This window comes from Neurospora crassa, linkage group III, assembly GCF_000182925.2.
Source record: "Neurospora crassa OR74A linkage group III, whole genome shotgun sequence".
NCBI lineage: Eukaryota > Fungi > Ascomycota > Sordariomycetes > Sordariales > Sordariaceae > Neurospora > Neurospora crassa.
In genome coordinates, this window is record NC_026503.1 from 3,431,086 (window position 1) to 3,450,406 (window position 19,321).

The 19,321-nt window shown below is 51.2% G+C and overlaps 3 protein-coding genes across 5 annotated transcripts; 2 read left to right on the top strand and 1 right to left on the bottom strand.

Moving 5' to 3' along the window:
- The first annotated feature begins 600 nt into the window (after positions 1-600).
- Positions 601-9,964, top strand: NCU00320. Of its 3 annotated transcripts, XM_011395512.1 has the most exons (7): positions 601-666; positions 905-2,287; positions 2,349-5,179; positions 5,235-5,592; positions 5,648-9,280; positions 9,338-9,394; positions 9,471-9,964. In XM_011395512.1, the coding sequence occupies exons 2-7, from the start codon at positions 1,558-1,560 to the stop codon at positions 9,563-9,565; spliced, it is 7,704 nt and encodes a 2,567-aa protein (XP_011393814.1). In that variant the 5' UTR covers positions 601-666; positions 905-1,557; the 3' UTR covers positions 9,566-9,964. The 3 variants fall into 3 exon arrangements, with proteins under 3 accessions (XP_011393814.1, XP_011393815.1, XP_011393813.1); XM_011395513.1 differs by having other exon boundaries at positions 9,338-9,964; XM_011395511.1 differs by lacking the exon at positions 601-666 and having other exon boundaries at positions 767-2,287.
- Positions 9,965-11,593: 1,629 nt separating this feature from the next.
- On the top strand, positions 11,594-14,918 carry NCU00321 (hypothetical protein). The gene has a single exon (XM_952699.2). It carries the CDS (start codon positions 12,115-12,117, stop codon positions 14,623-14,625), a length of 2,511 nt encoding a protein of 836 aa, XP_957792.1. The 5' UTR covers positions 11,594-12,114; the 3' UTR covers positions 14,626-14,918.
- Positions 14,919-16,611: 1,693 nt separating this feature from the next.
- Positions 16,612-17,733, bottom strand: NCU00322 (hypothetical protein). Its single transcript, XM_952700.3, has 2 exons — positions 17,461-17,733; positions 16,612-17,395 (listed from the first exon to the last, which is right to left on the bottom strand). Exons 1-2 carry the CDS (start codon positions 17,683-17,685, stop codon positions 16,976-16,978), a joined length of 645 nt encoding a protein of 214 aa, XP_957793.2. The 5' UTR covers positions 17,686-17,733; the 3' UTR covers positions 16,612-16,975.
- Between the last annotated feature and the right edge of the window lie 1,588 nt (positions 17,734-19,321).

The window sequence follows — 19,321 nt, forward strand, 5'->3', positions numbered from 1 at the left end:
GCGCGTGGTCAACAACAACCTGAAGCCTCCCTCCATCACAATCCCAGTCAATCTTGATTCCCCGAGGCTGCCCACAATAGGCCGACAACCTACATCAAGAGGTGTAGGCAGCCCCCTGGTGAATATCGGGGGACGGGCGACAAGTGCAAAAGCACAGCAGCTGGCCTGTAGTTTGCCCTTCCTTTGAGGTTGCTTTGACATTGACTGGTGATTGGATGGAAGCTACAGTCGAGCCCCCTGAAACTGCATGTAATCCAGACCGTCAAAATCCATGCACTAAATGGCGTATATGCAGTTTCTAGAGGCGGCGCTAGGGCAAGAATGGCGATTTCAGACCTGGAAAATCTATGCACTAACTAGCATATATGCAGAATCTGGAGTATGCAGTTTCAGGGGGTTCGACTGTAGTGCACATTCACATGGTTGCACCTGCAAAAGACCCCCTGTTTGGCAACCGAAGCAACCGGCTATCTTACCTCTAGTCCTGCCTACCTAAGCCCAGGTACCTTGCCTGCCTCCCTGCTAGAGGTACACTACCTCTTCACTTTCAGCCCAAAGTGCAAAGTCGGGCACTTGGGTGGAACAAGCCGTCCCACCGGCTCGGGCTGTGCCTACCATTCACTCCTCCACTGTAGCAGCACCGGAGCCGCCTCCCCCACCTGCAAGGTAGCTCCCGTCATTATCAATGAACCCCTCCCGATGCTGTTTATCCACACCCCCTGGCTCCCCTCCCCCGCCAGTACCTTTTTCTTCCACTCGAGCGCAGCTTCCACCTGCCTTCCATTTCTCCCCCACCTACCACAACTACCTCGACTCGACCTCTCAATTTGGATCTGACATCGATTCATCTATCGAGATCTATCCACATCCCGACAGACACTGACCTGCCATCTGTTTACTGTAGTCACATCAACGAACCACGCGCAATCAGGGCACGGAACTGAAGCGTGCTTGCAACAACTGAATTCAGACATTTCCCCTCGGCCTTCTTTGCACCACAACAAGCACCACGGCACGTACTACAACTTGAACAAAGAGTCGCGTCTTCCAATCTGGCCGTCCTCCCTCTCTCTCCCTCCACCCCTTTGCCCACCACCCGTCCAGTGGTTCGGCAACACACAACAAAATAACATACTTTGCTTTCAATAGCCTCTTCATTTCATCACACGCCCCGCCTCGAAAGCTTCTTGCAGTGAAGGCACATTGGTGGTTTAACATCATTGACAGGCAGCCTTACGCCTATTTCCACCGCAGTCCGCTATCGACTTCCACTTCTACCCGTCATCCATCTTCACTGACTTCCCAGCTGGCGTTCCCTAGCCCCAGGCCGTCCTTCCTGAAGTTGCTGCACTCTTCAGCTTCGTGTTGCCCGCTCCGGCAGCCATCCGTCGGTGCTTCTCTGGCCTGTTGCATTCCCATCTCCAAGCAAGGAGACTTAAGTTCATCCATACATGCTAAAGACTAGGATACTTGGAAGTCACCGCCGAGGTTCCCCGACCGGAGCCCAGCAATCGGAGCCGACTATCACTACCCGCAGCTCCCCTCTGCACAATACAGATGGCTCAAGACCAAGATCCGGCAGCCGATGAGTCCCTAGAACGTGCCATCTCATCTGAGCCTAGCTCAACAAAGGGTTCAAATCCTTACATGGATACCGATCTGCCCTCACCCAAGCGCAGGCGTACTTCTCGCAGCGGCCCATCTCGAAGCCGATCCGTCGATTCGCCCTCGTCCGTGAGGCACTCGTACGATTCTCCCGGCATCTCATCTGCCAACATGTTACCTGAAGCCAGGACAGATCCCGATACTATGCATACCAGCAGTGGGACAGAGCCGCCTACTCCGCCAAATGCTCCTCGTTCTGCCACTCCGGAGCCAAAAACTACACAGCCCGAGCCTTCCTCCGTATCACGTTCGAATCGAGTCACCATAAACGTGCGGACCCCTTCTCGCCCTCTCGATACCATTCCCTCTTCGCCTACCTCGGTCTCTGTGCAGAATTCTGGAGAACCATTGCCGTCGGTCGATAACATACAAGCAAGCGTGGAGGCGCCCGAGGTCGACATGACCCGGGATGATGCCATCCAGGATGCTCTTCCCTCCCCAATCTCAGATACCAGTAGCCCTGCGATTGAGGTTGCAATGGAGAAGGAGCCTGAAGACGCCTTTACTGTGGATGCGAAGCTTGTCGTGGAAGAGCCTGTCACGGACATGTTGCCCGACTTCCCATTCCACGACGACCACGAGACTTATCGCGATACAGTTGAGAAACTGGCACCTCTTCTAGGTAATTATTTTTAAACAGTTCTCTCACACCACTGAGATTTTGGTTGCTAATATTCATACAGACGAGCAAGTTGGACGAAACGTCGCTCTGTGGATTAGGGAGTTTCTTGATCATATCAGAAATGTCTCATTTTCTACAGCCACCGGCTGGTACACGCGATACAGTGCCCTTTGGCATTCGCTTCCTACACTAGCTTCAGCATGGCACGACCGGCGGCACTTGTACCCGAGCGTCAAGGCTATCAAACGTGAGCCATTTGCCCTTTATCAGCAATTTGCGAGGCTCACTGCGTTCTTCGTCGAACTCGATGTTCACCGCCTCAATGAATGCGCGACTGTGGAAGAACGGGGGCAGGTTCAACTCGTTTCAATCAACTACATGCACGTCCTTACTGCACTCATCAATTATGAAGGGTTTTACCAACAACTAGACGAGGAAGGGTGGAGTTACGCCATAGAAGCTTCAACTATTTCGGATGCCTTCCTCAATTATGGCGGCAACCCTGTCAGTACAGCCTTCCACCTTGGTTGTTTCTCTCAACTCGTATCCGAGTTGTTGCCGCAAAACCCCAGATTGATCAACGAATTGGCATGCGTGAGCTTTCTCTACTGGGCTATCATTCGAAAAGTTTCCACCATGCCAGAGAACACAGCCTACATGAGCCACGACCCTACCACGAGCATTGTCTCCTCAGGTTATCTCGTCTACAAAGCTCTCTCACCGAAGCTGGAGGCCATCATCACTGGCGATGACCACAAGCATCTTCTTTGGGAACCCACACTACGCCACCTCTCGTCACTGACATTGATCTACCATCATTGTCTCACGGCCGACGGTACCATTCCCAAGCCTCTGATACAACATCAACTCCAAGGCTCGATACCATTCAGCTCGCGCTTTCTCCCTGATGCTGTTGCGTATCTCTGGAAGTTTCGAATGTTTTGCACTCTGATCATGTCCGGCCAGATGCAGCTTCGCATACGATCTGCGATGGGAATGTGCTCCGACTTGATTACCTTCTACAAGAAGTACAATAATCACCCAGACGACTCCAGTCTCGCTTTTCTGCAGCACATTGCCCAATATCTCATGGAATCTGGCCTCGTATCCTACATCTTGGGACCCAAGTGCCATCCAGAGATTACGCTAGAGTCCAGTAACATCGTTGGCTTCCTGGCTGTCACGCGGACCTATACCGCTGACCACACCAACCTCATGTTCCAGACTATCCAGTCAACCCAGGACCCGCGGATTTCCAGCGCCCTCGTCAATATGATCAACAAGATTGTACAGCTTTTCAATCCAAAAGATCTCTTGTACTTCTGTACAAGGTTGGAGGCGATGCCTCTGGACTCTTTCACCTCGACCATGAGAGACTTTTGCGCTCAAGTGCTGCAGCAGCTGGCTGACAAGCTGGAGAGAATAGGCAACTATCCGATTCCATTTTCATTATGCGTCCGCCTCGTACGAGACTCTTCAGTCTTTGGGTCACAGTCTCAGATTGCTTACCCTGAAATCCACCACTTCGCAATCCAGAAGTTCTCGGAGTTATTGAGGGAGGGTCCAACTGAGGAGATTCGTATGCAAACTTACACGGAGTGCTTGCGAAATATTTCTGAGAGAACCCCATTTGCATTGGGAAGCTTATGGATTTTGTCCAGAATGACGCGTTCGTCCGCGGGTAGAGAACTCAAGCTGCTAGCTAAGCAACATGACCTGGTCAGAATTCTCGTTGAGGAGTTTGAAGGCTCGATTCCAACCGCGCGGGCTGCTGGGTTTCCTCCGGTCATTAGTGGCTATGCTAATGCACCTCGAAGAGATCTTCTGTCCTGGGTCCTGAGCGACGGGTCTCCCGAAATTCCCCCGGACATTAGCCAGAAACTTTGGAATTTGCTTGTTGGTCCAGAGGCGGCATGCGAGGAAGACAGGACCGCGGGATGGAAATTGCTGCAGGAAAATTCCAAAGCCAAATTCGCGTCAACATGCTTCACCGACTTTCTCACATCGCTTGATCCGGAGTTCTTTACCTTCGGCACAATTGACTTCATCCGCACTGGCATCTTGCCGGTCATTCATTCTCCGCGTCTCCTCGTCGAAGATACAGAGAGCATCGGTCATTTTGGGATAGAGCAACTTTGGCGCATTATCCTTTCGGTACCGGAAGGTAGCATCGAAAAGCCAGCCATTGACCTCCTTGTAGGGGAGGTTTATATGGGAAATTCGTCCAAGGGCCCAGTTCCCCTCCCCATCGCTCGCCAACTACACTTAGCGTTGGCCGAACGTTGTCTTGATCAGTTGATCTCGGCGGCCAAAAAATTGAGGAGTCTTTGCAGTGATGTCCCCAGCAGGGATTCCAAGATGAACGATACGATGAACCTAGAACAGCAGATATGCGAACAAGAACGCCTTTGCATTCGCCCGCTTGCCGTCCTCAGAGCCTTCCATTTGGAGTATAAGGACAATCCCAAATTTTCCGCACCTGATCTCCGCGCACTTAGCTTGGATCCACCGAAGCAGATTGAGGGAGACTCAGCTGAGCTCAAGTACCAGTCATTCGATGACGAATCCCAGACCGACATAATCCCGCTTAGTATTGGCAAGCTCAACACGGCGAGATCACTGTTTGGAAGCCTACGTCAGGCAACGGGGTTTGAAAACTACCGGATGTATTACCGAGGTAGTGTACTCCTACCTCGAGAAGAGTTGATGTGCAAGTCACTGGAAGAACTGCGAATTCACGACGGCTTAATCCTCGTGAAACGCGAAGCAGACGACTATGCGACATCACCAGGCGAGAATATACGCTCCGGAGCCTCGCCTGTTGAGGTTGTTATTTTACGTCATTTTGCGGAGTTGTATGAGTGCTTGACAATGGAGAAGATTTCTGAAGAGGTATGCTACTCCCCATGATAATCTGCAAAGTGGCTTTTGAACTGACACGATGCAGATTTACGATCTCCTTAGCCAACTGCCGGCCGATGAGAACATCCTGAAGCTCATCGATGACCCTTCAACAACCCACCAGGATATCTTCCCCACCGATCAGCCGTTCAAGTCGAAGTATTCTGTATATGCGCTACGCGAATATCTCATACCTCGAACAGATGGCGTTCCCACTCACCGCTATGAGGGTATCACGGGTCACGAAGACTCGACCAGCTCACACAGCAAAGCCCTGCTGAGAGGCTTACGCATTGTGGTTGGTGCGATATCAGACCGGGATTTAACTCGAAACTGGCCTAGTCATGAAATGCAGCTTGACTGGATCTTCCCCTTGGTAGAATGCTTTGTCCTGATACTTCAAGGTAAGCGTCTCAACCCTTTGATACACATTTGTGACACGTACGTTAACACTTGTAGATCCTCTCCTTCCGCACTCGGCTACCGAGCTAGTCGACGGGACCTTACTGGATCGCTTGGTCAGTATTCTAGTCGCTTGCCACAACAGCGCAGCTGAACGCACTGTTCATCGCATACCGGTCTGCATCCACAGCATCTTGGAAGCCTGCTCAATGAGTCCAGAATTCATGAAAGCGTGTTTCGAACATCGCAGCATCCCGAAGCTGCTCGAGAATCTGTTACTTCATGACCAACGCGCAAGCGTTAGGCAGAGTACGAACCAATTGTTGCTAGGCAAATTCAATATTGATACCCCCACCAAATTAGGAAGGGCTTCCCAGGATCCAGAGTCATGCATTGCTGACCCCGAGACGTTGTCTGATGATGGCAATCCCTTCCGCGCATATCTATGGCCTGTCATCTCGGGCTTCGTGCGGTCGGCCATGAGGAGCCCCGGTAACCCAACAGAGTTTTTCGAATTGTGCCAAGAAATGTTGATGACTCTGGTGAAATCCAAGTCATCTTTAGTTGACGTTCAAAAACTCTCCAAGGAATGGATCGGATTGCTCCTCGAGTATCAGACCTTCGAGGACCCTACACAACCCTCCAAAGTGGACGTTGCCGTTAGCGGCTTGATCGATCTGATCTGGGCAATTGTCAGTGGACATGAGTATCTTGGAGACACATTGGCCGGCGTCGCCCGCAAACTCTACTGGCAGCATCTCTATCCGCCTATGGGAACGAGAGAGGCAGAGAGTTCCAGGCCTATCATCACCGATTCTACGAGGGACAAGCTTTGGAGTATCGTTCTGGTCCTTGTCGGCGAAGACCCAACACAGTTTTCATGGCTCATCGAGGACTTGAAGGCCTTGACTCCACCGCGTCCTGACCCAGAATACCACCCGTACTTGTACGAAGTTCCTCTACCGTATGAGCGAGAGAAGGTTCTCAGATCTTCAGCCGGCTACGTGGGACTGAAAAACCTATCCAACACATGTTACTTCAACTCTTTGTTGACCCAGCTCTACATGAACACGGACTTCCGTGAGTACATTTTGCAAAGCCCGATACGGAACATGGTTGCGGGGTCTCAGAAGCTACTCCTTGAGATGCAGAGGCTGTTTGCATTTATGCAAAACAGCATCCGTCGCTTCGCCAACCCAGATGACTGCCTTGGGAGTATCAGAACGTACGAGGATACGGTGATCGACGTCACGAACCAGATGGATGTCGACGAGTTTTACAACCTTCTTTTTGACCGATGGGAAGGGCAGTTTCCCAACGCTGCAGAGAGACGCCGGTTCCGCTCCTTTTACGGTGGACAGCTAGTCCAACAGGTTGCCTCCAAGGAATGCAGCCATGTCTCTGAACGGCTGGAACCTTTCTCTGCCATACAGTGTGACATCAAAGGGAAGACGACTTTGCAGGAAAGCTTGCAAGCATACGTGGATGGGGAAATTATGGAGGGCGAGAACAAGTACAAGTGTTCGGAATGCAACCGCCACGTTGATGCTGTCAAGAGGGCTTGCCTGAAGGATATCCCCGACAACCTTATCTTCCATCTGAAACGTTTCGATTTCAATCTGCGTACGCTGCAGAGGAGCAAGATCAACGACTTCTTCTCTTTTCCTGACACAATTGATATGCGCCCCTATACTATGGAGCACTTGAAGAATCCGGACGAGGACCAGCAAGAGGATATCTTTGAGCTTGTCGGGGTCCTCGTACACTCTGGAACGGCCGAGTCAGGCCACTACTATTCCTACATCCGTGAACGGCCATCAAGAAGCGAACATCCGGTGTGGGTTGAATACAATGATGACTCTGTTTCAAGCTTTGATCCTAGTCAACTGGAACACGCCTGTTTCGGCGGCACGGATTACAGGTCAAACTCCGACCACAACGGCATGCACTTTGAGAAGTCCTATAGCGCCTACATGCTGTTTTATGAACGGTCATCATCTCTTGCAAAGAAGCAACAAAAGCTTGGCGAACTTGGGCAAGCCAGCCCGCTCCGGGTCGACATGTTGCCTTACCTGAAACCCTGGATCAGGGAGGACAACATGGCGTTGCTGAGAAGACACTGCTTGTTTGACCCATACCACACACGGCATGTGTGCCGCGCCCTGGAGATGATGAGGCAACTTAACGGACATCGATGCACTCCAGACCATGCGATCGAGAGCGAAGCCATGACGATGGGGCTCGGTCACCTAGACCAGGTCGCATCGAAACTAAAAGAGTTGGACGACTTCCGTTTGCTTACAGAGGAGATTCTGCAACTTTCGCGAGATTGTCCGCACTCAAGCATAACGATCTTTCGGTGTTCTTCGGGGCCGTATGAGCCACTACGGATGCTTTTGCAGAGAAATCCGGATGCCGATGTCCGCCAGAAGACACTCGAGATTCTGATTACGGCGATCAATGTTATTAAGGAGCAACTACCATCGCAGTACGGTTTGCCATCTCCCGATGCGAATGACGTCGACCCCCCGGATTCGGCCATGGAACACGTCATGGTTCTTTTTGAGACCCTTCTCGCGTACATCCACACGAGCACGAGGTCGTGGCCTGAAGTGTTTGGTTTGATGATGGCGTTCGTCAAGTTGGGACGCCATGAGATGGCGAAGTACTTGAAGAGGCCATTCCTGGAGATTCTTATGAGGCTCATTATGGCTGATACTAATTTGCGCATCGGTCAACAGTACCAAAAGCTTGCGTTGCATCTTTCGCGCCGGGCTAAAAATCGATTGCCCGACTACGGATCGCTCATTGGTTTGCTGGATATCTTGCTGGCGTCTATGCAAGTTGAAGACGAAAACCAAGTCAGGATTACCGTGGGCCGTCCTGATCAAAGGTTCCAGAATGATCCATGGCTCGAACAGCCTTTCCTGTACACGCAAGTGGAAGCCAACCTCCTGGAAACGATGTGGGATAAAACGCAAGCCAACATTTTTGCCGAAAAACTCATCAGCATCTACCAGAACGTCGAGGCGACTCACCGGATAATCATCAACTTGGTCAAGCAAAGCCGATGGCTCGAAGAAGGTATTTTCCACGCTCTTGTCGCCAACATTAGCAGCCAGAATACCAGTCAGCTCATATATCCATTCCTGCATGCGTCACTGATGTTTTGCCGTCATGCGCCTACTAGGCTATTGGTGGAAAAGCTCATAGAGCATATTTGCAACCAATGCCGTGTCGTGGAGACTGCAGATGGCGGAGCGTTCTTGGAATTTCACCGGGCACTGTTCGATTCCAAACGAGAGAGCCAGGATGATGAAACTGTTGCTCTTCAAGTGATCAGCATCCTGCCCGATTGGGCTCCTGGTTTGTTGGGCCACTATGACACGAGAACGAGTTCAGAAACTGAGCGTCTCCTCTACGAGAAGCTTTTCCAGTACGGACCATCGCCCTCATTGGGTGGTAGCGAGCAGGACAAAAGGAAAGCGGAGTGCATGAAGACGAGCGCGAAGCGATTAGGAATCCGTTGCTTGCAGTACCTAAGGGACAATTTCGTAGACACGGGCGTCGAAGTGTCCGCGCAACTTGTCATGAGCTTGGAACGAGTGATTGATCTGTGCGGCAAGTACTTCCCTCCTCCGGGCCCTGAAGAGGATGCAGAAGCCAGAGTATTCAGAAGGCTTGTTCATAGTAAGTTGCGTTTTTCTCAAATACGGATAGCAGCATATTTCTGACACAATAGCGCAGATATCGGCCAACGATTGCACGCGTTGAAGGTAGACGAGGTGGAAGAAGATGGGTCCGGTATGTTGCTTGACGACTCCTCCAGTATCGCATCGAGCGACACTCTCGCCTAACATTATGTTTTTGATCAATACAGAGTGGGAGAACTCCTCAGTTAACTCTGAACAGTTTGATGAACTGGGAGATATCAAGATGTCAACGGAGGAGGTCAACGAAGGCGACCTGCAGTAGCGTCGCAGGCGTCGGAGCCGACAACAGCGGCATCGTTGATGTGTTTGGCTTGTGAGACATGGAGGGATAGATGAGCGAGGAGCTTTCATGGAGACGTATGGGATTTTCAAGACGACAAGGCAGAGGAGTTCAGTGTGTGAAAGGTATAGAGAAACAATGGAATGGCCAAAAAGCGAAAAGTTGGGAGAATCAGCATGTTTTTACGTCTCCCCTGATTTCTTCCCTCTGCATGGGATGGTACGGACAATCAACGCGGATATCGGTCTGGGAGGGAAAGCGATGGCGTCTTGGGCATAAACGGTTAGTGCAAATTATCATTATAATTTCTTTGGCTCGGTATCAAAGTTTAGCCTTCTAGAGTATTGCAGACTCTAGGGGTTAACATAGCTCTACGCAAACACTTAAGACTTTCATGGTCACCTTATTTTCTGATTGTTGTCAAATCGCCGAGTTCACTGGCATCGATGATTCTCATAATGGATCGTGGCTATGAAAGCATTGTGAAAGCGACAGGCCTGGTTGATAGGATCGAGGCCAGCCAGGCAGACAAGCAGACAGGTTATGCCTAACTTTGGAATGAATATAGGGCAAATCACCGCTTTGGGAGAGAGGAAGAAAGCGGCCAAAACACCATAAACCATGAATGCCAGGCAAAAGTATGGACCCCTGTCAGCCCTACGTTTGAGACCCTCTTCTTCTTCTTTGTCTTTGCAATTAGTGACACAAGTGCCCGCTATGTACCTCGGTCCTTGAGTGATCTTCTGATGATCACTTCTTCCGCGCTTCCAATTGACGCGGACTCGCGGGGTAACGAGAGCGTCGAGAACATCAGAATCATTAAAGCTAAGCAGGTCGATGTCAATCAGTTCAGGCGACTGGTGCCATGATCTCATCATTCAAGCACACACTGAGTGTTGAGGCCTGACCACCAGTTTCACATATAGGTATACAGCAATAGATTTGAGACCAGCTTGGACGGTGTAAACTTGAGACCTCGGGTCAAATCCTTACGCGTTTCTAAGTCCAGTTGATTTGTTTCGTCCCATTATCAAATCGTGATCTGGCCATGAATATACATTTTTCAAGAACCAATATGCCATACTGAATGTTGGAATCGTACGTACCTAGCCATTTCATTTTGTCATTCTAGGGTTTTAGGTCAATTGGGGATGGACCTCGTCCAGTATGGCAAGAGTACCATTAGTGTACGTACATAGATTGTAGTGTCATCGCCAAGGATTTAGCCGCCGATTCCCCCCTGACCAGACTAACGAACACTAGTGGTCGAACCAACCTTGGTGGATTCGGTGGGATACCTGGCGGTTGCGCGGTTGCAGTTGTCACAGTGACGAGGTTGTGCAGGTACGGTGGGATTAGGTTGTTGAGTAGAGAGTATTTTGTTGCTTCCTCTTGAGCATCCACGAGTGGATTAGGATCATGGTGGGGGACAGTTTCCATGTGAAGAAGATTAATGGGGTATGTGAAAGTCGACATCACCGAGCGATGAAAAAAAAGAAGTTAATCGAACATTGATTGTTAGAGTTCTGAAGCAAAGGGGAAGGAATATAGAGAGGAACACAGCACGACGAGAAGGGGCCCTTACAAGCACAGCTGACGCTTATTGTACTGTGCTAAATGTTTACAAGTCGAGTGATCCACTTGGGTGCATTCCGCTCGAAGGCCACCATCACAGTAACCACCACCACCACCACCGCCGCCGAACGCCATCGACGCCCACCACGCCCATTGGCTTGTCTTTTTCTGCTCGCTTGCATTTCTGCGGGTGCAAATGTAACCGTAGCGGTGGAAAAATGGGCCATCCACGGACAACATTCAAGCGTGACAGGCTTCCAGGAAATCTCCTGGACGTGTTCTGGGCAAATTATTGACTTCAGTCACTTTCTTCTGGATGTGAGAAAGGTGAAACGAGGTTGCTCGTTGACGCCCAAAGGAGGGCAATTAATCCCATTCACCCCTCCCCCTGTCTGCATGTGTTCAAGCATTCTTCTTCTAACTCATCACCGCAGAAGACACCGCTGCATACCCGCCCAACAACCTGTCCCAAGCTCTTTTTTTATCCCACTTTCTTCAAGCTCGTTTCAGAATTTTACCCCTTCAACCCAATCCTTCGGGTCCCTTGGGTGGTTTCATCTTGGGCTAGACTGGGAATTGTTCAGATGTTAAAACTTGATGGGTCCCTCTTGTTTCATCAAGTCTCCAGTTCTCTTTTATCCCTCTTCAGTTCCATTCCAATATCATGAAGCAACGGGATTGGTGATAGGGAAACAACATCTTATGAATGTGAGGGAACATCTGGTTGAGCCAATCATCACTCTCTATTTCCCTGTTACACCCTTGCTCTCGTGTTGACTTTTCGGTTTTTTTATTATTATTTTTTTCACCTTCCAGCTTACGGGCGACGGCGACACTACTATCCCCAACGACAGGCGGGACCTTGACACCACTCGTTACCAGTCGTCTGTCCCCATTCAGTCATTCTCCGCCAAGTTTCATTATACCCTGTTGAAACCGAAAACAAGATAACAAAGATGTCTTCTTTACTCCCACTCAAGACCCGCATCTCACCTCCTCTGGGCGCTGGTCCCTCTCTCGCCGAGGGCGGTGATCACCTCCCTGGCAACCTCACCTCGGCTCTTGAGTATGCTTCCAAAAGACTCCAGAGGAAAGGAGCAAAATTCACTCTACTGGTCATCCGCAAGGACTACCAGCTTCCGACCTCCCCACTCGGATCCCCATCCGCTCAGTCCTTCTCATGCGGCAGCACCCCTTCCTCCTCGACTTCCAACTCGGTGGCCAGTACCCCAGCCAAGCCCACCTTTGCTCACGCGTTCAAGCAATTTGTTCGTGGTGACACCGGTCCGATCAAGGAGAGGGTAATCAACATCAACACGGACTACCGCTACGGAGCCACCTCGCCCACATTTTCAGAAGCCTCCCTCACTTCAGCCTCGACAGCATCAACAGTCGATTCCGTCTTCACCAATCACCGCGGCCGGGTAGGACAAGCACGATGGCCACTCAGCCCGGGCGCCGCCCAAGCGCCCTCGGTGCCCTTAACGCCTGCATCCATCACCTCCTCCATGGCCGCCGGTGACAACAGCATCAACACCACCTGCCTCTCCAGCGCTGGTCTCCACGCCACCCGCGGCTTCGGCCCCGCCCTCCTGCAAATCCCCTCACCCACATCCTCAGAATTTGGCATCCGCCTCGTCCACGCTATCCCGCTCAGGGAAAAGGAAGACAAGCTCCTTTCCTCCACTCTCGAAAAAGCCGCCAAGAAATTCAACATCTCCCCCTCCTCCCTCCCACCACCCATCCCTGCCTCGACACTTGGCCTGCCACCCGAGCTTCTCCATCGCTCGCTCGCCCAAAACGAAGTCCTCTTTGGCCCTTCCTCCTCTTCCTCTGGAGCAGCGGGTCTCCGCCTCCTTTCGCTTGACCACTTGTACACCTTCCGTTCGGCGCTACAGTGCTACACCCGGACGGTGAACCACAAGCCGTCAGTGTCAAGGTCAATTGCGCATCGTAGGCTGGAAGATGCCGTGGATGAGTTGAGAAGGTTGGTGCTGGGGAACGGATGCCAGAAACTCAAGAAAAGTTGTCTTGTAGGCGCGTATGCAAGGTTTATGGATCCGGTTAGTGATCGGAGCCTGGAGGAGGTGGGGAGGATGTATGGAAGAGCGTATGGAAGAAGGGATCATACAGGTGGACGGGACGTGAGAGAGATGGGGTGGGTGGATGATACAGTTGAACGGGTGGAGGGAGTGGTGGAAGGGGTGTTTGAATTAATGGGGGATATCGAGATGCCGCCGCCCACAATAAAGAAGGAGAAACCGGTGGCACCGGTGTCTGAGAAGTGGGTTGGTCCTTACTATTATGGTGGTGACGAAAAGGCGGTTATGGTAGCAGAGGAGGACATTGATCTAGACGAAATCGACATGATGGACGAGATTGATCTGGAGAGCAAGTTGGAGATGGACGATATCGAGGCTTGGTACCGCAATGTCCAGATTGGTGTAGGCCAAATCGGTGTGGGAAGAGAAGTGCGGATGGTCAATGTCAACGGAGCTCAACAGCATCGCCAAGTCCAGCCACCACGAGCGGCTGTTCCCATCCCAACCGTCGACATCAACATTGACGGTGACATCGACGACAGAACCCCCACCCGCGAAGTCGAGCGCGTTGTTACCGAGATGCAAGAACTGCACCGCACCACTCCTCGACTCTCTCCAGCACCTCCCGGCCGATCAGCCAGACCAAATATGCTCGCGGGCCTCAAGCTCCAAACCACATTTGACCCCAAGCCGCCAAAACCATCCAAGAAAAAGTCACCGCGACACCTTGCTCCCCCCAGCCCAGCCCGCCAGTCCGACCTGGAACTGACCACTCCCATTCGTGTCCAACGTACGCTCGCCAAGATGGAACTTGAACTTGTCATTCCTCCCACTAAGCCCAAGCGCGGCGGTTTCATCTACAACAATCTTTCTCCTCTTGAGAGATCGCCCAAATCGCTATCGCAAACCTCTTCCCCTTCCACCGTTGTCCAAGGCCAACAATCCCCCCTATCCGACTCCGACTCTCCATCAACAGTCATCAACTCCAACCCCACCAATCAATCCCCCTCCTCATCCTCTTCCTCCTCCCCATCACAAGAAGAAGAAGAAGAAGAAGAAGAACACACCGCCCGCCCACTCGATTCCCCCCGCACCGCCCTGACAGCAACGAGAATCAACATTTGGCTTCCTCACTCATCAGGTAACACGCTAGATGAGATCTTGCACAATGGCGGTAGCTCCAGCTCCAGTCATCTTGCGAGCTCAGATGTCGACGAGTCCGACTCTGACAACGAGAGATGGGAAGTGTCGCCGGGTGGTGGGCGGTATAATCGGCTCGGTAACCGACTGGGTCCGATGACGCCGAATGGCTATGATGATATTAGCCCGATTACGAGGGGAGAGTGGGGATTCTTGATGGAGGTTGGGGGCGGCGCGAGAGGTGTGGGTGGGTTGGCGAGGAGGGCGGGGGTTGAGGCTTGGTGAATTCCATTTCTTGGACCATGTGAGTTTGGAGTTTTAGTTACACCTTTTTGAGTGGTTCGGTTATGCGATGGGATGGCGAAGAGGGGGAGAGGGGTGGTTCACTGGGGATGGATGGCTTATGACTCTTTGGATTCTTACTCTCGTTCTTTGATACCACATTATGAATATCAACTTTTTTTTGTATCTAAATCTAAATGACCATAGAGATGGCTTGTTTTGATCATGTTGATTGTGAGCTGGAAGTGTTTTTTGAACTAGTTTAGCTTCAAGTGGTATGACAAAGGTATACCGGATAATGGAATAGCCTGTAAGTGATGCTGTTTCAATGCTTTAGGATCCCTTCGATTTGTAACCATTACGACATCCCCAACCAACTCCCCTTGCTCTCAACGTCCATAGCTTCCTCACTACGATAGCCTTTCTTCAAGAAAAAAAAAGTAACAAATACAACGCCCGTATCTGTATCATCTCAGGTGACGAAGGTCAAGTGGCCCTTGACTCCTACGTAGAATTGCATCAAGAATCCATCCGATGGTGTCCTTTCGCAAGTCCAGAGATTCGCAACTCACGATTCTGTCTTTCAACATTCGATTCTCTCTTGGAGATTATTTGTTTTTTTTTTTTTTGTTCAGTTCTGCTTTGTCTCTTCCTCTGGGACACAGGGAAGCCACAAACATGGCTTGATGGTATAATTTTCCTTAACCCCCCACCTTTTTTTTTGCTTTCGAGTCAGTTTGAATTCTTACCAAGCTGTCTCGCTTGTAGTTGTACAGTATTCTTGCTGCCCAATAGCTTCGCGACGGACTCAGAGCTCAGACACTCCTCAATCTCATTCTAATCATGTCCACGATACTGAACCTTAAAACCATGAGACCAGCTCTCGCAACCGCAGCCATAGCCCCTTATTACACAGCCTGCCTTCCAGCATTAAGGAAATGTATGTACGTACTTCGCACGCTTCCGTTATGCAGAGGTAGACGCACTGGTCTTGACACTTTTGTCGGGTGTGAAAGTCTGCAGACAGTTAGGCATGTGCTTTCTGCATGGAAAAAAAAAAGGTCGGGTTTTAGACGTCTGCCCGTTGGAACACCCTTAGGACACTCGCTCATTTCTCGCTAGAATGGTGACTGAAATGCATCAAAAAAGAAAGAAATCAGCTCCCGAAAGCATCTTGTACTACATGAGGGTCTTTAAACTATTCTGTCCCGAGTTTGACACTGGGGGAATCTGTTCATCCTTTCCCTCCTATCGACACCAATGCATGGACCACGCATTAGCAGGTTTGGTGGTCAGGCGAGTCTGGGTTTTGGCACGCCAAACAACATTACAACCGCGAGCCCGCCAACACCCGGCCTGATGCTATGCATACTCAGAGGATCCGAACTTCACGAGCCAGCCGAAAAGGAAGAAGAAGGATGAAACAACGGTCACGAGTGCTCATATGAAATCAATCTAAGCCACAAGATAGGTAGATAGTCAGGGCTTTTGTCGGCGTGGCCTCATGTTAGCGCCGCGTCCGAAGGTAACAAACGCAGTGAGTGTGCAGTTGCGAGAGGATGCGAAGGGCATCCTACATCGCCGATGGGCTGCATGGGATAGGTCCCGTCCACCAACCGCTGGGTAGAGGTGCCACATGCACAGACGCATTAACACGACCAAGTCTACCTCCACCTAAGATAGCGGAAGAGGTACATCTCAACAGTTAGTGTCTCAGCGGATCTTTTAACTCCTGCATGAGGTTAATCTGGGGCTACCATGCAAGCAAGGGCTGTGTTTGGGTTTAGCTCCGCCAGGTGTTTATGACACTGTTGGTTTTATCGGTAAGCGACCCAGCCAGCTCTTCATCCGACTTTTGGATACGAATGGCTTGGGCAATCGATGGTGGCCTCACGAGCACTCGTCGTTGGCCGTGTTTTTAGGTCAATTGTTTAGTCGTCCGTTCGTATGGGGAAGAGAAAATCACACAAGGTCATGGGAAACTGAGAGGTTGGTGTGAAGATTGTATTAAGCCCGGTCAGATTAACTCCTTTACTTTCTCCAAGCCAACAAATGGAAAATCCCATCCATAATCCTATTATCGTCATCTCGACATCAAACCGTAGCAAAGCGTCGAAACACCCATTCTGGGCAGGGAATCTTTTGAAACAAAAAGCATGTGTAATAGATCCCTTGCAGAGGGCACTTGTCAAATTTGTCGTGTGTACTTGTTGTACAAGTAACCTCGGAAATCGTGAATGTCGAAACATGATCGTGCATCAATGGTAGACTTCGGTATTCGTAAGAACATGGCCAAGTTCCGTGGATGATGTTCTAAATCAACTCCACACTCATTCCTGACTCAGGAGTGAACTTAGAGCTGGGCAAGGACGGCAGCACCACCGAAGAGCGCACCCATGGCGACGGCACCAGTCCTCATAGGGGCGGCAGGGTTGCTGGTAACAGAGCTAGCAGCAGAGGCGGCCTCGCTGGTGATGGAGTTGACAGCAGAGTTGGCATCGCTGGCAAGCGAGGCAAGGGCAGACGTGATGGAAGCCCTGTCAGAACCAGTGGCGGTGGCGAGCTGAGAGTTGAGAGACGCAATAGAGTCGCCAGCCTCGCTGGTTACGGAAGCAACAGCAGACTCGGCGCTAGTCGAGATGCTGTTGACCTTGGAGTTGACCGAGGAGGACACAGAGGCAGCGGCAGAGCTCTGCGAAGCGAGAGCAGAGGTAATGCTGCTAGAGAGGGAGGCGACAGCAGAGGAAGCCGATTGGGGAATGGAGTTCTGGGCCTGTTTTTTCCGGTGGTTAGCAGCTGTGGATGGCATCACAGGTATGTAGATCGAGAGGAACGTACAAGAGCCAGAGGGGCGAGGGCAACGAGGACAGCAGAGAACTTCATTTTGATAGTTATTTGGTCTTTGTGGTTTTTGTTGTTTGATGGTATTAGGCCAGCGATGCTGTTGGGGATTGCGGCGCAAGAAAAGGTGAAATGGGTATCTTTGAGTTGTTCGATGGCAAGAGAGAAGCGGAAAGAGAAGAAGGGACAAATACTTATATCGGAGAGGCGCAGGCCAAGCATGGATGAGGGGCAAGGGCGAGTGCGAGGCAGGCTCAGCAGAGCAGTGGCAGATGTAGAAGCAGGCAGGGCAGGGCAGGGCAGAGCAAGGCAAACAAACCCGACCTGACTACTAAACCTGTGAACAAGGACCTGAATCCTGGGAGCCGGCCCATCACACCTCCCCCACCACCCACCACCCACCACCTACCTCTCTCACTACTCTCAGCTCCTTCTCTTTTTGTTCCAAGCGGGCAACGATCCGGACGAGTGAACGAGTGAATCCGCCGTCCATAGGTAGGTACGTACCGACACTTCCCACCCACTCTTACTGCAGGTACGCACTGTGTGCACTTGCACCCAACCACGCGGCGAAACACGTTGACAAAGGCCTGGTGTGGCTGGGATCCGGATTCCAGTACCTACAACTGAGTGTATTCCTGCCGACGATCTCATGAGGAGGAGGTACAAATTTGCTTAACGTCAGACTACTTCGGCCTTGTGGTTACTCAGATAGTAGCCACAGTTCTTTTATATCGATCGAATGCCATTGTCGATGGCGTTCACGGCCCTGGCTGCCTGGATGACTGGCTGAATCCATCCTCTCACTTGCACATTCCCTTTTTTTTTACCCACCAGGATGTGTCCTGCCACCCGCTTTGAAAGGATGACGAGCGAATCGGCTGTGTTGTACAAGGCGAATCCAAACCTGCATGGTGCGTGGTGATCCATCTATGGCTGATAGGTGGCTCCCCAAAGCTGAGGTGCAAGTCACTAGTGATAACAGAAATCATGATGGCTGCCTCGTCGTCGTCGTCGCCCCGTTGCTGGGTCGATATTGCCGGGGCTAGCTGTGTCTGGTGGAGCCTGGCGTTTCCCCGTCAAATAATTTCCGGGCAAACGCTTTCAGGTCGCTGTCAATCTCATCCAAAGACTGCTGCCGCAAGTAATTCTTTATGGGAACCACAGTTGACGTGCCCTTACCTCCTCACTGCCCTCTGCAGATTGCAGTCAATGCTCGACCCCAATGTCGATATACTTTTCCATTCCAGAGCACTACAAATGAATCCTTCATGGTCGGCAAGGAATGGGCCCGACTTGGGCCGCAATGTCAGCCATCTCGATGGAATCCCTTGAACGACAGCTCGGAGCTTGGCCTTGCTGGGCGTTGAGCTTTCCTGGAACGTCGTCATAGTTGCGCCAAAACATCAAGAATTGTGGAGTGTTGCAATGGGCCAGCCAACCATTCACACTCCATCGTTACCACCCTCACACCCACACTGGCCGCGCCCCCTTGTCGAGCCGCGTCTGCCCTCCATCCCGATCGAATGTGGGGAAAGGCGGCTCCCGTCATCCACTCAAAAGCCGGGAAATCTGGTCCACGGGTTCCACGGCATGAAGGTCTGGGGTGTGGCTGTACGTAGGTGGTGAAGGCACTCTTGTTGACTGTTTTTGGAAGGTTTCTTCATTGTCTCCGAGGTCTACCATTGGCACAGAATCTCAAGCATTGCCTGCTCGTGTTCAATCTGTTCCCCTTTATTGCTTGCCTGGAGAGAGTAGTTACGGTAACGTAAGCGTTGGGTTGCACAACATGGCCGTCGTTTCTTTTCTCTTCTGCGGCATCGAACTTTCATAGTTTCTGTCACTCATCATCACTCGG

Excerpts from the sequence above, each read along its gene's own strand:
- NCU00322 (XM_952700.3), bottom strand. The coding sequence starts at position 17,685 with ATGCTTGGCCTGCGCCTCTCCGATATAAGTATTTGTCCCTTCTTCTCT. Across the intron at positions 17,396-17,460 it reads CCCTCGCCCCTCTGGCTCTT|GCCCAGAACTCCATTCCCCA; the intron begins GTACGTTCCTCT and ends CGGAAAAAACAG.
- NCU00320 (XM_011395512.1), top strand. The coding sequence starts at position 1,558 with ATGGCTCAAGACCAAGATCCGGCAGCCGATGAGTCCCTAGAACGTGCC. Across the intron at positions 5,593-5,647 it reads CTTTGTCCTGATACTTCAAG|ATCCTCTCCTTCCGCACTCG; the intron begins GTAAGCGTCTCA and ends TAACACTTGTAG. Across the intron at positions 9,395-9,470 it reads GGTGGAAGAAGATGGGTCCG|AGTGGGAGAACTCCTCAGTT; the intron begins GTATGTTGCTTG and ends TGATCAATACAG.
- NCU00321 (XM_952699.2), top strand. The coding sequence starts at position 12,115 with ATGTCTTCTTTACTCCCACTCAAGACCCGCATCTCACCTCCTCTGGGC.